Genomic DNA, 14577 nt, shown 5'->3' on the forward strand with positions numbered 1-14577 from the left:
CAAAGAGGAGGAAAGGGTGAAGGAAGAGATGTTTCAGATGGCATTTGAAACCTTGTGAGTGGGAAGGGTTCACAGGTTGAGGAACGGGGTAGGTTACCAGCTGGAGCCACCCCCCAGCAGGCTGACAGCACCAAGCCTTGTCTGGGGGAGGCTGCCCTCGCCAGGTGGCCTGGGCGGATTCTGGACAGTAAGGGCACACTCGGACTGGGGCAAGTAGAGCGAGGCGTCTGGGGCTCCCACAGCCCTGTGGTGGTGGTGGGGTTTTGTTTATTTTTATTTTTTATTTTTTTTGAGATGGAGTCTTGCTCTGTCACCCAGGTTGGAGTGCAGTGGCACAATCGGCTCACTGCAACCTCCGTCTCCTGGGTTCAAGCCATTCTCCTGCCTCAGCCTCCCCAGTAGCAGGATTACAGGCGTGCACCACCACACCCAGCTAGTTTTTGCATTTCAGTAGAGACCCGGTTTCACCATGTTGGCCAGGCTGGTCTCGAACTCCTGACCTCGTGATCCACCCGCCTCGGCCTCCCAAAGTGCTGGGATCACAGGCGTGAAACAACGCGCCCGGCTATTTTTGGTTATTTTTTTATTTTGGTAGAGACGGGTCTCACCATGCTGCCCAGGCTGGTCTCGAACTCCTAGCCCTAAGTGGCCCTCCGACCTTAGCCTCCCAAACCGCTGGGATTCCAGATGAGAACACCTTGCGGCAGCCCTGGGGTGCTAAGCCAGCCCCCCGGAACGAGCCAGGGAGACCAAGCAGATTCTGGGGCAGACGGTCTTCCGAGCTCGGGCTAGTGCCTCGGATCTGGGGGACGAAGACGGGCAGCTGAGCTTTCGGAGCCCGGGCTTATCAGACGGGGACCCGGAGCCGCCTCGAACCCTCTCAGGCTTGTACGAGCCGGTGGATGTGGGTGGAACGGGGTGAAGGTGGGGGGTGGGGCTCGCCGCGGGCAGGGAGCTCCCAGAAGACCATCAAGGGTGGAGGGTCCCCGGGGGACCGAGCAGTGCGTGAACACGGGCGGAGAAAGGTCAGTCTGATGGGGGAACCTCAGGAGACCCCATCCTAGGACGGGACAGACCAGCCCCAAATCCCCTTGCAGGTTTCCAAGGGCCAACTTCCAGGGACCGGGCAGACGGCACCCGGTCGGTGCATCAGCAGGGGGCGCCACGGCTGGACCGGGTCCGGGATCCCAGACCCCGAATACGCCGGGACGGGAACCACCGGGGCGGGGGAGCGAGGAACCAGGACCCAAAGCCCGAGGCGGCGGGGACGGCGGCGCTTCGTGGGGAGAAAGCGGGGTGGGGATTCGAGAGCGGAACCACAGTGCGGAGCCGGCGCATCTGGGCGTGGTGACCCGCGCGGAGGGGGCAGCTGGGGACGGCGGGGCGGCCGCGGGAGAGCCCAGCTGGGGGCGCTGGTGGCCCGGCGGCTTCGCGGGGGAGTCCGCGGGGGTCCGGGACGCGGAGCCGGAGCCCCAGCCTCACAGGGTCAGGGCGTTGGAGAGGTCGCGGGGCGATGTCGCCGGGGATTCCCGGCCGCGCCGTGACTCGGTCAAGTTGAAGGCGGCAGAGCCCGCAGCGCCCCGGCCCCTCCCGCCCCCCATCTCTCTTGTTTGTCTCAGAGTCCGGCCGGAACCGGCTTCTGCTCGCGGCGGGGCGGGCGGGGGGCTGGCTGCTGATTGGCCGACGCCTGTTTCCAGCCCCGCTCAGCCAATCAGCGGGCAGCAGTGTTTTCTTCTTGGGGTCGGAATAAAAGGGCTGGAATAAAAGAGGGCAGAAAAGGCGACGGGCGGGCCCGACACACGCCGGAGGAACCGGGTGAGCTGGAGCCGAGGGTCGCGGCCGGGGCGAGAGCGCGGGGGCAGAAGCGCCCGCCGAAGGGGCGCAGGGAGAAAACATGGGAATAAGAGGAGAGAGACGGAGCGATGAGGGGCCTCCAGGAAAGAGATGACGAACAGATGCGGGCTGGGGATGGAGGCGCGGGGCTCCAAAGCCATGGAAACGGGCGGGTTGCCGGGGGAACGCCCGGGATGGGGGTCGCGGGCTGGCTCGCGCCGCCGGTTTGAACCGGCTTCTCGTCTCCCACGCCGGGTTCGCGTGGCCGCAGCGCCTAGCGACCTAGACGGCGGCCAATGGCGCGGCAGTTCCTGCGCCGTCCGGCCAATGAGCGCGCCGGGGCGGGCCGTTCCGTAGCTCTGGGCGCTGATCTTGTGGTTGAAGAAACCAGCTCTGGGGAAGGGTCTCGGGCGCGGGCGGGAGGGCACCTGTCAGGGTTCCTGGGAGAGGCAGCCCCCGGATCTGCCCCTGCCCACCTTACGCTGCGTTCCATGCTGGCCCCAGGCGATGTCAGTCCTGCTGCAGGCCAGGACTAGTTCCACGGCCCTCAGCATGCGTTAGCCTCTTCTTGCCTCCATGCCTCAGTTTACCTTGGAGTGAGCTGCAGGAGACGTCTCCCTGCCTGGCCAGGGCGGCTCTGTCGTAGCGGAGGGCAGCGGTACGAGCCGGCCGCGGGGTCGGGGTGGCCCAGGTCCGGGCAGAGCTGGGGTTCGCCTCCTCTGCAGCGCGCACCGGCCCCCGCGGCCGGGGAGGAGTGACAGTCCGGAGCTCTGCGGCAGCGGCCGGGGCAGCTGGGGGGCGGCCGCAGGGGCTGGGCAGGGTCGGCCGCTGACGCCGAGGTCTGTGCGCAGGTGGTGCAGAGCCGGAGTCGGAGCCCGGAGCCGCGCCGCGCCGCACCATGGCGCCCACCCTGGCCACTGCCCATCGCCGCCGCTGGTGGATGGCCTGCACGGCCGTGCTGGAGAACCTCCTCTTCTCGGCAGTCCTCCTGGGCTGGGGCTCGCTGCTCATCATGCTCAAGTCGGAGGGCTTTTACTCCTACCTGTGTACCAAGCCAGGTGAGACAGGCGCCTGGGGCTGCGGGGGGCTCCTGGAGCCGGGGCTTTGGGAGGGGGCGGGATGGGGGCGAAGACCTCGCATGCCACAGCACTGCATTGCCCAGTGCCGCTCGGGTATCCAAAGGCCCATCTGATCCTCACCCAGCCCTGCTGGGTACTTGTCATTGCCCCTGTTTTGTGGATGAAGACATCGAGGTTCAGAGCCATCTTCTGTCTTGCGCAAGGCCACAGAGCCTGGGCCTGCCATCCACCCAGAGCCCCACCTGCTGTCCAGGGTGTTCCTTCCACCCCCTAGGAACATTGCTGGACTCCTCTCCTCTCCTCCCCGCTCCTGGAACATAGCTTGGCTGGTAGTAAACATGTTGCTCTCTGCTTGTGAGAAAGAGGAACTCCTGATTTAGGGGCGGGGGTGCAGCAGGAGAGGAAGTGGCCTTGCCTCCAGCCCAGGGAGGGTTCATCTAGAATCTAGACGTTCCTCAGGCCGTTGTGGAGTCTCCTAAGTGCTTGCTGGACACAATTTCTTGTCTATTTTTGCTGCCTTGTGATTCTCCAAAGGGCATTTCCCGACAGGGGCTCTGAGGACATCTCCGTGGCTTTCCAACCCCGTGAGGATGAAGGGGAAGAGGAGAAGGGAACGTTTATGGAAGTGATGCTAGGTGTGTCCTCTCCTCTTTGCCTCGCCACTGGAATTGCTGAAGGCAGGCTGAGGATGCTTCTCTGCATGACGTCTGCACCATCCAACACACACACGCCTTCACACCTTCATACCTTGTTGGAGGATCCTGATTATTACAGGGCAGTAGGTTCAGCCCCACAGGAGGGCCACAGCAGCCCCCAGCCTCTAGCTTCCTACCCTCCTTCCTAGGCAACCTTAACAGGCAGTGTTTCCCTCTGTCTCCTCCTTGATCCTAACGGTAACTGATAATAGCTGAGCTCACATCATCTCTCTCGCCAGTGCTCCAGTGCCCATAGATGGAGGTAGCCCAGGTTTGACTTCCTGAGTCCCCAGCAGCAGGCCTTTTCTTTCTAGAGCTCTTTGCAGGAAGAGAAAGCTTTGGACCAGCTCATGCTGGGTGTAATCCTTTGTGGAAGCCTCCCTGTTTCCCTTCTCTGATCTGCCCCGGAGATTCCTGTGTGTCCCAGTCTCTAGGGAGGGAGGCTTAGCTGGAGAGATTCAGGGCAGGAGAAAGCAGGAGAATGCAGAGGCCGCGGGGAGAGGACGGAAAGTATATCATTAATAACTAACCTTTAGCCTTTAGCCACTCAAAAATATTTCCTAACAGCCTAAGGGTTCTTGGCAGGCCTTTCCCCACATCAGCAAGAAATCTTGGGAGTTGGGAAGAGTCAGACCTTGTTCCCTGAACAAGCTTTCTGCTTTGCCCAAGAGATGTTAGGAGATTAATGCCAGTGCTGGAAAGGCACAGGTTGGAGTGTTTGTTGCTGCTTCTCCTTTCCTCTCCTCCCTTAGAGATCGTGACCCTCCCTGCTTCCCTCTCTTGTGGGCTCTTTCAGGCTGGACACAGGGTTTAAAAAAAAAAAAAAAAAAAAAAGCAGGAAAAAAAGTCATCATCCTCAGATAAAGCTTTTTTTTTTTTTTTTTTTTTTTTTGAGTGGAGTCTCGCTCTGTCGCCCAGGCTGGAGTGCAGTGGCACAATCTTGGCTCACTGCAAGCTCTGCCTCCCGGGTTCACGCCATTCTCCTGTCTCAGCCTCCCAAGTAGCTGGGACTACAGGAGCCCGCCACCTCGCCCAGATAATTTTTTTTGTATTTTTAGTAGAGACTGGGGTTTCACCATGTTCGCCAGGATGGTCTTGATCTCCTGACCTCGTGATCCACCTGCCTTGGCCTCCCAAAGTGCTGGGATTACAGGTGTGGGCCACAGCACCTGGCCTCAGAGAAAGCTTTTAGTGTCTCACCCAGACCAGAGAACTGTTGTGGCAGGTGTTTGGTTTTTTTTTTTCCCACCCACCATGGTGTCGGGAAGGTCAGATTCTAGGTGGTTTTTTTTTTTTTTTTTTCATAGACTATCCACGGATTTAATTGATAGTATGGTTTTGGCAGAGTTGGGTCTGGTCCCTTCATTCCTGCCTCAACCTTGGCTTCTTCCTCTGTCTAAGTGGGAGGAGTCCCAGAGATTGTGCCAGTGTGGTGCTGAGTTGGTGTTTTAAGCCCTGGGCAGACTTGACAAGTTGCTCCTCTAAACCAAAGTGAAGGTGAAGGGTCAGGATTGTGGGTTGAACATCAACTTCTTATCCGTGCTTTTGCTCCTGCTTCTAATTTTGGTTTTTCTGATTATCTGGCAAACCTGCTGAGCCCGCGTCCCGGGCGGGAAGCCTGCTGATTGCACACAGCTTATCTCTCTGGCCGCACTGCTCCTTGATTCTTGGAGTCCACATAACCAGTTTTCTTTCAGGCCAGAAATCTCCACACGTTGCTTGTCTGGGAGTGCCTGGTGAAGTTAGGGTGAAGGTTTCGGCTTCGGTCTGATATTTTCAAACTTGGTGCATGGCTGAATTGCAGAGAAGCAGTGAGGCCATTTTTTGAATGTATTGAATTAGACTTGTGAAAGGCTGAGCCGTGTCCGGCTGATGAGATGCAAATTTCTCAGCTTCGTGTCGCTCTAGGACGATGCTGTGGTTTGTTCTCTAAAGAAAATTTGCCTGAACCTGTTGAAAGATTCTTAGAACTCTTTCTCAGGACTCCAGCCAGAATCTGGCCACAGACGTGGTGTTGGGTTCCAGCCTGGGGAGGTGGCAGGGGGAAGGAAACGGCTCATTTCTCGGCTGCCCCTCAGTTCGTTCTTCCTTGCCTGCTGGGAGAGGTGGCAGGCTGGGTTTGGGGACCTGGGTGCAGGAAGTTGGTGATGGGTTTTGCACAATATCCTCCAGGTGTTGGCTGCCGGATGCCTCCCTCGTCCCCCTGGTGAGGGCAGGAGACCAATTGGGTGTTCAGTCCAAGAAGCATGGGGCTTCCCAGAGCTGTGTCCTCTTGGCCTCTGGGATGGCAGTGTGACCGCCCACGCCTGGGCTCTTTCTTCATTTTCTCTGTTATCCAGTAGCCCCCACTTCAACAGGGTCAGGGTCAGCTTGGGGGGCTGCGGCTACCTGTGGATGGTTTTTTTTATTTGAGACAGGGTCTTGCTCTGTTGCCCAAGCCGGAATGTAGTGGTGCGATCACAGCTCACTGCAGCCTTAACTCCTGGGCTCAAGCAATCCTCCCACCTCAGCCTCCTGAGTAGCTGGGACTACAAATGTGCGCCACCCTACTCAGCTAATTTTTGTATTTTTTTGTAGAGACAGGGTCTCGCCATGTTGCCTAGGCTGATCTCAAACTCCTGGGCTCAAGCGATCCTCCTGCCTCAGCCTTCCAAAGTGCTGGGCCTACATGCGTGAGCCATCATACCCAGTTAGATTTTTGTTTTTGTTTCTGGGACTACAGGTGCCCACCACCATGCCCAGCTAATTTTTGTATTTTTAGTGGAGATGGGGTTTCACCATGTTGACCAGGCTGGTCTCGGACTCCTGACCTCAGGTGATCCACTCACCTCGGCCTCCCAAAGTGCTGGGATGACAGGTGTGAACCACCACGCCCAGCCCTGGTTAGTTTTTTATTTATTTATTATTATTTTTTTGAGACAGAGTCTCACTCTGTTGCCAGGCTGGAGTGCAGTGGCGCGATCTTGGCTCACTCCAACCTCTGCCTCACAGTTTCAAGCGATTCTCCTGTCTCAGCCTCCCAAGTAGCTGGGACTACAGGTGACTGCCACCACACCTGGCTAATTTTTGTATTTTTTCGTAGAGATATGGTTTTACTATATTGGTCAGGCTGTTCTCGAACTCCTGACCTCAGGTGATCCACCCGCCTTGGCCTCCCAGAGCGCTGGGATTACAGGTGTGAGCCACTGTGCCTGGTCAAATTTTTTGTAGAGATAAGTGTTTCACCATGTTGCTCAGGCTGGTCTCAAAACTCCTGGGCTCAAGTGACCTGCCGACCTCAGCCTCCCAAAGTGCTGGGACTACAGGTGTGAGCCACCACACCCAGTTAATTTTTAAATGTTTTGTAGAGATGGGGGTTTCACCATGTTGCCCAGGCTAGTCTTAAACTCCTGGGCTCAGTCGATCCACCCGCCTCGGGCTCCCACATTGCTGGGATTATAGGCGTGAGCCACTGCTCCAGGCCTACATGTGCATAGTTAATCCCCTCTTTCTTGTAACCTAAACATTCAGTAAACATTGACGAAGGTGCGGTGCTGGGGACCCAGAGCAAACAAGTCATCACACGCACACCTGTGTAACCTGTGTAATTCCAGGTGGTAGCCGGGCCCCCAAGAAAGAGCCAGAATAGCTGCGGAGATCTGGCTCCTGCTGGGTGGGAGGGCCTCTCTGGGGTTCAGGCTGAAGCCTGGAGGTTGAAGAGGGGTGAGTCAGGAGAGGAGGGTACACCCTGGAGGAGAGGAGAGAAGTGGGAAGGGGCCGGGCCTGCAGGGCCTGGGAGTCCATTTGGGGAAAGTGAATTTTATTCCCAAGGCAGGAGGAAGTCAGGGAGGTAGAGGAGGGCGACGATCCAGTTCCCCTGTTAGAGCCTCGTGTGAATTGTTGAGGGCTTGCCCCATGCTGGGTATGTTTGGATGGCATAGAAACCAGAAGTCGTCACGGCCTCTGCCCGAGGAAGTCACTCACGGTTTGACCATGGGCATGAAGGCTGACCCCAGTTGTATGCTCCTGACTGCTGCAGTTGCTCCGCCTGTGGTGGTGGGAGAGAGCCTCTCACCCTGGCACCGAGGTCGCTGCGAGCTCACCCTGGCATACAGGTTGCTGCGAGGGCAGAGGGGCTGCCGCCCACATTGGGGAAGCAGGGTCAGGCTTGGTCCCCATGGGCTGAGTGAAGCTGCAGATGTGGACAGGAGACTTCTCTGCCGCCTCGAGGACCTCTTTTTTCTTGGGAGACGGGGAGTGGGAGATGGAGTTTCACTCTTGTCGCCAGGCTGGAGTGCAGTGGCGCAGTCTCAGCTCACTGCAACCTCTGCCTCTCGGCAGAATTAAAGCAATTCTCCTGCCTCAGCCTCCCAAGTAGCTGGGATTACAGGTGCCTGCCACCATGCCCGGCTAGTTTTTTGTATTTGTATTTCATTTTATTTTTTTTTTTTTTGAGATGGAGTCTCACTCTGTCGCCCAGGCTGGAGTGCAATGGCGCGATCTCAGCTCACTGAAACCTCCATCTCCCAGGTTCAAGTGATTCTCCTGCCTCAGCCTCCCAAATAGCTGGGATTACAGGCACCCACCACCACACCCGGCTAATTTTTGTATTTTTAGTAGAGACAGGGTTTCACCATGTTGGCCAGGCTGGTCTCGAACTCCTGACCTCGGGTGATCCGCCCGCCTCGGCCTCCCAAAGTGCTGGGATTACAGGCGTGAGCCACCACACCCACTGGATAGCTTTCTTAAATCCAGCCTTTCACGTTTATTGCTGTAAATGTGACTTTTAAACTTTTCCCCCAGTTTATTTGGAATTTTAAAAATTCCATAGCAATGGGTAAGAAGGTTTAAAGGCTGGAGCCAGCAGCCTCAGGATGCGTCTCAGAGAAGAGCTGGCGGCCTTGGCTCTTCCCACCGCCCCAGCCTCCCTCCTTGGTTCGTGACCTCATTTCCCTCACAGACATCCGCTGGCCACCCCTGGCTTCTGGTGTCCGTGAAGGTCCATCCAGCTTAGGCTGGCTCTCAGGGACCTCGTGGGACAGTCTTAGTTCCGTTCTCACCAAGCGGTACTCAGGGCCTCCTAGTGTTGCCGACACCAGGGGCAGCCTTTTCCTGGCTCTGTTCTCTCAGCATTTCCTCCCTGGGATATGAGCCTCTAACCCAGGCAGACCAGCCTCGGCATAGCTCGAAGGGTAAGAGCGGGAGCTTCGGGGTCTGACAGCCTGGAGTCATGAGACTTTCGGCAAGTGACTTCCCCGCTCTGAGCAGCCCTCAGGGACACTCTCACAGTATCCTCATGGGGAATATGGGGTGGGCGTGGGCACACCCACTGAGCGTGGCAGCTGGCACACACTGGCACTGTGCACATGGCAGCCGCTGCTGGGCCCACTGCTCGGGGGCCAGGCTCTGGTCAGCCCAGGACGGCCTCTGCCTGTCCGTGCCCTCCTGTCTGTTGTTTGCTCTGTGTCTGAACTGACCTCTCACCTATATCTCCCCTGCCGGACTGAGGACTGAGATGCTGCTTCCTGTTGCCGGATAGACTAAGGATTTAAGAGCCGGGAGATCCTGGGCAGGGGCCATCGGTGGGCTGTCCAGGGGCCCGCACCCTGGAGCGGGGGGCTCAGAAAGCAGCCAGTCAGGGAAGGGGGAAGCTCAGGAATTTAGAGGGAACCTCAAGCCAGGTACTCCTTGGTCCCCTCAAGCATCATCTTGGAGGCCCCCTCCCTTTGTCTCCCGGGGTGTGGGGAGACTCCTATTTGACTTGGGGGAGCCCGAGAGAGCCACAGCACCCTCTTTTCTCCCTGATTCCTCTGTGAAGATCTTGTGCGTCTCCTGTGAGCGAGGCTGAACAGGGTTCCTCCGCCCTGGCCCTGGGTCTCCTCCTAAGCAGCCCTGTTCCTGTTCTGGGCACTCACTGGCCACACCAACTCTTGCCTGTCTTCTCTGTTCACCTTCTCTGTCCGGCCTGGGCTGGGCCACTTCTGGCCGCCCCTGAGGAGGCGTCCATTTCATAAACAGGTGCAGGTGAGGAGCAGAGCAGGCTGGCCCGGGGTCAAGCTCTAGGCTGGGAGCAGAGGACCGCCCCAGGCCGTGGCACTTCCTGGGCGCTTAATCTGTTTGTCTCTCTCCTGGGCCACAGTGGCCCAGGTGGGAGCAGAGGGAGGGGAACAGCCTGGGTGTGTCTGTGTTTAGGCATCTGCTGGAGCGGTGACGTGAAGGTGGTGCTGCTGTTTACTGTCAACAGAGCTTCTGGGCTCACCAAGGGCTTCTTTCCCTCCAGCAGCAGGGAGACTCTCCCCAAGCAGAAGGGGAAGCCGCTCACTTCCCCCGCCCCAGGTGCATCTGTTGCTGGACAGGGCTGCCTGGAGGCAAGCGGCCGGGCAGAGGGCCTGGTGGCCCCAGCGGCAGGGATTTGTTTAAGGGGAGAAGGCTGGTGGTCTAGAGTGCAAGGTCCTTGCCCCTGTGTGTCGTGGCTGCAGGGTAAAAGATGGGAAGGACAGATACCCTTGCCTCTCCCCTGACCTTGCCTCTCCCCTATGTAGTTAAAGGGGTGACCAGATCTCTAATCAATTTAAGACTTTTTGGTTGTTGTTTGTTTGTTTGGAGACAGAGTCTCACTCTGTGGCCCAGGCTGGAGTGCAGTGGCACGATCTCGGCTCACCGCAACCTCCGCCTCCCGGGTTCAAGCGATTCTCCTGCCTCAGCCTCCCGAGTACCTGAGATTACAGGCGCCCGCCACCACGCCCGGCTAATTTTTGTATTTTTAGTAGAGACGGGGTTTCACCGTGTTGGCCAGGCTGGTCTCAAACTCCTGACCTCAGGTGAGCCACACGTCTTGGCCTCCCAAAGGGCTGGGGTTACAGACTGAGCCACTGAGCCTGGCCTGATTCTGTTTTTTTGTTTGTTTGTTGTTGTTGTTGTTGTTTTGAGACGGAGTCTCACTCTTTTGCCCAGGCTGGGGTGCAATGGTGTGATCTTGGCTCACTGCAACCACTGTCCCCCAGGTTCAATGATTCGCTTGCCTCAGCCTCCTGAGTAGCTGGGATGACAGGCACCCACCACCACGCCCGGCTAATTTTTGTATTTTTAGTAGAGACGGGGCTTCACCATGTTGGCCAGGCTGGTGTTGAACTCCTGACCTCAGGTGATCCACCCGCCTCTGCCTCCCAAAGTGTTGGGATTACAGGCGTGAGCCCCCACACCTGGCCCTCTTGCTTCTATTCATTCCGTAAACAGCTATTGTAGGCCAAGACCTGGGTGAGATGCTGGGGACACAGAAGTGACCACAATGCAGACCCTGCCTCTCAGGGCTCACAGCCCAGTGGGGGATTAGACGTGTCTTTGCGCTTCCGCACACGCTGACGGGACTGTGCTCCCCGTGTGCAGCCACTGCGTCCGGCTGTGTGCCAGCTGGTCGTGCCCTGATTCCCATCCGGAGCCTCCAGTAGCAGCCATGATCATCATAGCCACGAGAACAGCAGCAACTGGCAGCGATGCGCTATTGAGTGCTTTCTATGCCTGGGTGAGCTCCAGAAAGTTTTCCGGATTTTCTCATTGATCTTCCCCCAAACTCTAGGGTGTCCATTTTATAGACAAGGAAACTGAGCTAGAGCAAGGTGATGCAGGTAGAAAGTGGAGGAACCGGCCGGGCGCGGTGGCTCAAGCCTGTAATCCCAGCACTTTGGGAGGCCGAGGCGGGTGGATCACGAGGTCAGGAGATCGAGACTATCCTGGCTAACATGGTGAAACCCCGTCTCTACTAAAAAAAATACAAAAAAAAACTAGCCGGGCGTGGTGGCGGGCGCCTGTAGTCTCAGCTACTTGGGAGGCTGAGGCGGGAGAATGGCGTGAACCCGGGAGGCGGAGCTTGCAGTGAGCCGAGATCACGCCACTGCACTCCAGCCTGGGAGACACAGCGAGACTCCGTCTCAAAAAAAAAAAAAAAAAAAAAAAAAAAAAAAGAAAGTGGAGGAACCAAAACAGGAAGCTCGAAGACAGATTCCAGTTCCACGCTCTTCATCCACACGGCCCCGGCGAGCCTCCCTGGTCACACATCGGCATGAGGCATGATTCCACCCGTGTGCATCCTTTCCAGTGACCTTGGAGGAGCCCCGAGAGGCCTGAGCAAGCCTTTGCAAACCTCAGCTCTACAGCCCTGGCGCCAGAGGGCTGCAACTGGAAGGCAGGCAGTTATCGGAAGAAAAGCGTTTCCTTGACTCTCCCAGTGTGACCTCGCGTCTAATCAAAGTCTGCTCCTGTTTTCTGCAGGATTAGTCAGCATCTCTTAACTAGCAGTCCCGGCCGGGAGAGCTCCTCAGCCACGTTCCCAGCCCGTCCTCCACCCTCCCGTGTTCAGCTGCCACAGCACTTTTCTCTGCCTTTTTGTGTTGTTTTGGTGCTGGGTGGACTTTGGAGGGGGCCATTAAGGGCTGGGTGTGGCAGACACACCAGACGCAGCACCCAGCGAGGTCACGGGATGGCATCACAATGACCCCGGCAAGGAAAATAAGAAAGGTGCATCTCGGCCGGGCGCGGCAGCTCACACCTGTAATCCCAGCACTTTGGGAGGCAGAGGTGGGGGGATCACCTGAGGTCAGGAGTTTGAGACCAGCCTGGGCAACATGGTGAAACCCCGTCTCTACTAAAAATACAAAAATTAGCCAGGTGTGGTGGCATGTGCCTGTAATCTCAGCTACTCGGGAGGCTGAGGCAGGAGAATTGCTTGAACCCAGGAGGCGGAGGTTGCAGTGAGCCGAGATCATGCTACTACACTCCAGCCTGGGCAACAGAGTGAGACTCCGTCTCAAAAAAAAAAAAAAAAAGAGGCTGGGCGCGATGGTTCATGCCTGTAATCCCAGCACTTTGGGAGGCCGAGGCAGGCAGATCACGAGGTCAGGAGATCGAGACCATCCTGGCTAACATGGTGAAACCCCGTCTCTACTAAAAAAAATACAAAAAAATTAGCTGGGCGTGGTGTCGGGCGCCTGTAGTCCCAGCTACTCGGGAGGCTGAGGCAAGAGAATTGCTTGAACCCAGGAGGCGGAGGTTGCAGTGAGCCGAGGTCATGCTACTACACTCCAGCCTGGGCAACAGAGTGAGACTCCGTCTCAAAAAAAAAAAGAAAAGACAAAAAAAGAAAGACAGGCCGGGCGCGGTGGCTCAAGCCTGTAATCCCATCACTTTGGGAGGCCGAGGCTGGTGGATCACGAGGTCAGGAGATCGAGACTATCCTGGCTAACACGGTGAAACCCCGTCTCTACTAAAAATACAAAAAACTAGCTGGGCGTGGTGGCGGGCGCCTGTAGTCTCAGCTACTCGGGAGGCTGAGGCAGGAGAATGGCGTGAACCCGGGAGGCGGAGCTTGCAGTGAGCCGAGATCACGCCACTGCACTCCAGCCTGGGAGACACAGCGAGACTCCGTCTCAAAAAAAAAAAAAAAAAGAAAGACAAAGAAAATATCAGGGGGAGAAGGTGAGAAAGTGGCATCCGTCCCACGTTTGAGAAGGCAGCTGGACTTCCCATCGAAGGAGGCGCCCCAGTCTCCGCACACTGACAGACGAGAACTAGGCTATCGGGGTGAGGCCGGTGCTTCTCCTTCCCAAGTGGTCTGGGGTCTGCCTCCATGCTGGCTTCAGTCTGTCCCCGTGGACACAGCTGCCGTGAGCCGGTTCTCACCAGCCTGGGGCCGCACAGCCAGGGCGGGACCCTGAGGTCTGCTGTTCTGGGGTGGCGGATGGGACTCTCAGCCTGGGCTTCGTTGCTCTTCAAGGGACACGTGAAGCTCCTGAAACTGTGGATAAACTTTGGTGTGCATTTTCTGGGGAGGTCTTTATTGGATTCTTAAAAGGGTCCACAAAAGTTACCCCTCAAAAGTTAAGAACCTGTTTTCACTCCAGGGGACTTGAGCCAAATGGCCATCCAAGCCCGCTGTGGGGTAGCCTGAGCCCTCGAGAGGCCCCCAGCCAGCCCTGGCATTCCCAGTGGGGCACTCCGAATGGGCACCTGCCCCTCTGATCTTTGGGAATCCCTGTCTTGACCCCGAGGTCAGGGTTTCCTTCCCTCTTCACACAGAGAATGTCACCAATGGCACAGTGGGCAGCACAGCAGAGCCGGGGCACGAGGAGGTGAGCTGGATGAACGGCTGGCTCAGCTGCCAGGCCCAGGACGAGATGCTAAATTTGGCCTTCACCGTGGGCTCCTTTCTGCTCAGTGCCATCACCCTACCCCTGGGTATCGTCATGGACAAGTATGGCCCGAGGAAGCTCAGGCTGCTGGGCAGGTCAGTGCGGGTCCCTTGGGGGGCAGGGAGTGGGCAGGTGGACCCCCTGGGCTGAGTTCCCCATGGAAGGGTATCCTGGTCATACCTGCTATCAGGTATACTGTGGAGCTCCCTGAAGGCCCATCCAGAATGGAGTTCCTTCCCCATCCGCCACCGAATCAGCAGGTACTGTGGTCCTCGCCACGCTCCAGTACTCAATAAGAAAAGCACCAGGCTCCAGGCCGCCCGGGGGATCTGGAGTTGCTTGTCACTAAGAACATGGGTTTCTGATCCCTTTGTAGTTCATAAGCGTAATAATTGGGGTTTCACTCTCATGTGTGAGACATGCTTCCCTCAAACCTTCTTACGAGGCTGGCACAGTATTCATCTGATGAGAAAAAAAAAAACAAAACACTGGTTTCTACAGCCCGTTTGACCTTATACCTCCACCAGAAAAAATATTTTCAACACGTACCCCCAATATAATAAGCACATCGAATTCTAAATGATGTATATCTGTGCCTTTTTTTTTTTTTTTTTTCAAGATAGAGTCTTGCTCTGTCACCCAGGCTGGAGTGTAGCGGCGTGATCTTGGCTCACCGCAACCTCTGCCTCCGCAGTTCAAGCAATTCTCCTGTCTCACCCTCTCGAGTAGCTGGGATTACAGGTGCCTGCCACCATACCCAGCTAATTTTTGTATTTTTAATAGAGACAGGGTTTTACCATGTTGGCC

At 57.0% G+C, this 14577-nt stretch overlaps 2 protein-coding genes and 1 non-coding gene across 6 annotated transcripts in view; 2 read left to right on the plus strand and 1 right to left on the minus strand.

Annotated features, from left to right (window-relative positions):
- The window catches only part of SERPINF1 (serpin family F member 1), a 173001-nt gene that overhangs the window by 144528 nt on the left and 13896 nt on the right, over nucleotides 1-14577 (minus strand). The window lies entirely within an intron of this gene.
- SLC43A2 (solute carrier family 43 member 2) overlaps nucleotides 1730-14577 on the plus strand; it is a 55793-nt gene continuing 42945 nt past the window's right edge. The window contains exons 1-3 of one of the 4 annotated variants that reach the window (XM_050763552.1): nucleotides 1730-1815; nucleotides 2685-2891; nucleotides 13658-13865. In XM_050763552.1, the coding sequence (XP_050619509.1) occupies nucleotides 2732-2891; nucleotides 13658-13865 (368 nt within the window). In that variant the 5' untranslated portion in view covers nucleotides 1730-1815; nucleotides 2685-2731. Of the gene's footprint in view, nucleotides 1816-2251; nucleotides 2492-2684; nucleotides 2892-4675; nucleotides 8779-10348; nucleotides 11109-13657; nucleotides 13866-14577 lie in introns of those variants that run through there. The other 3 variants (XM_050763553.1, XM_050763555.1, XM_050763554.1) reach the window with 3 other exon arrangements.
- On the plus strand, nucleotides 14135-14238 carry LOC126940070 (small nucleolar RNA U13). The gene has a single exon (XR_007720592.1). It is a non-coding gene; the product is annotated as a small nucleolar RNA U13 (small nucleolar RNA).

The sequence above is a fragment of the Macaca thibetana genome, chromosome 16, assembly GCF_024542745.1.
Source record: "Macaca thibetana thibetana isolate TM-01 chromosome 16, ASM2454274v1, whole genome shotgun sequence".
Taxonomy (NCBI): domain Eukaryota; kingdom Metazoa; phylum Chordata; class Mammalia; order Primates; family Cercopithecidae; genus Macaca; species Macaca thibetana.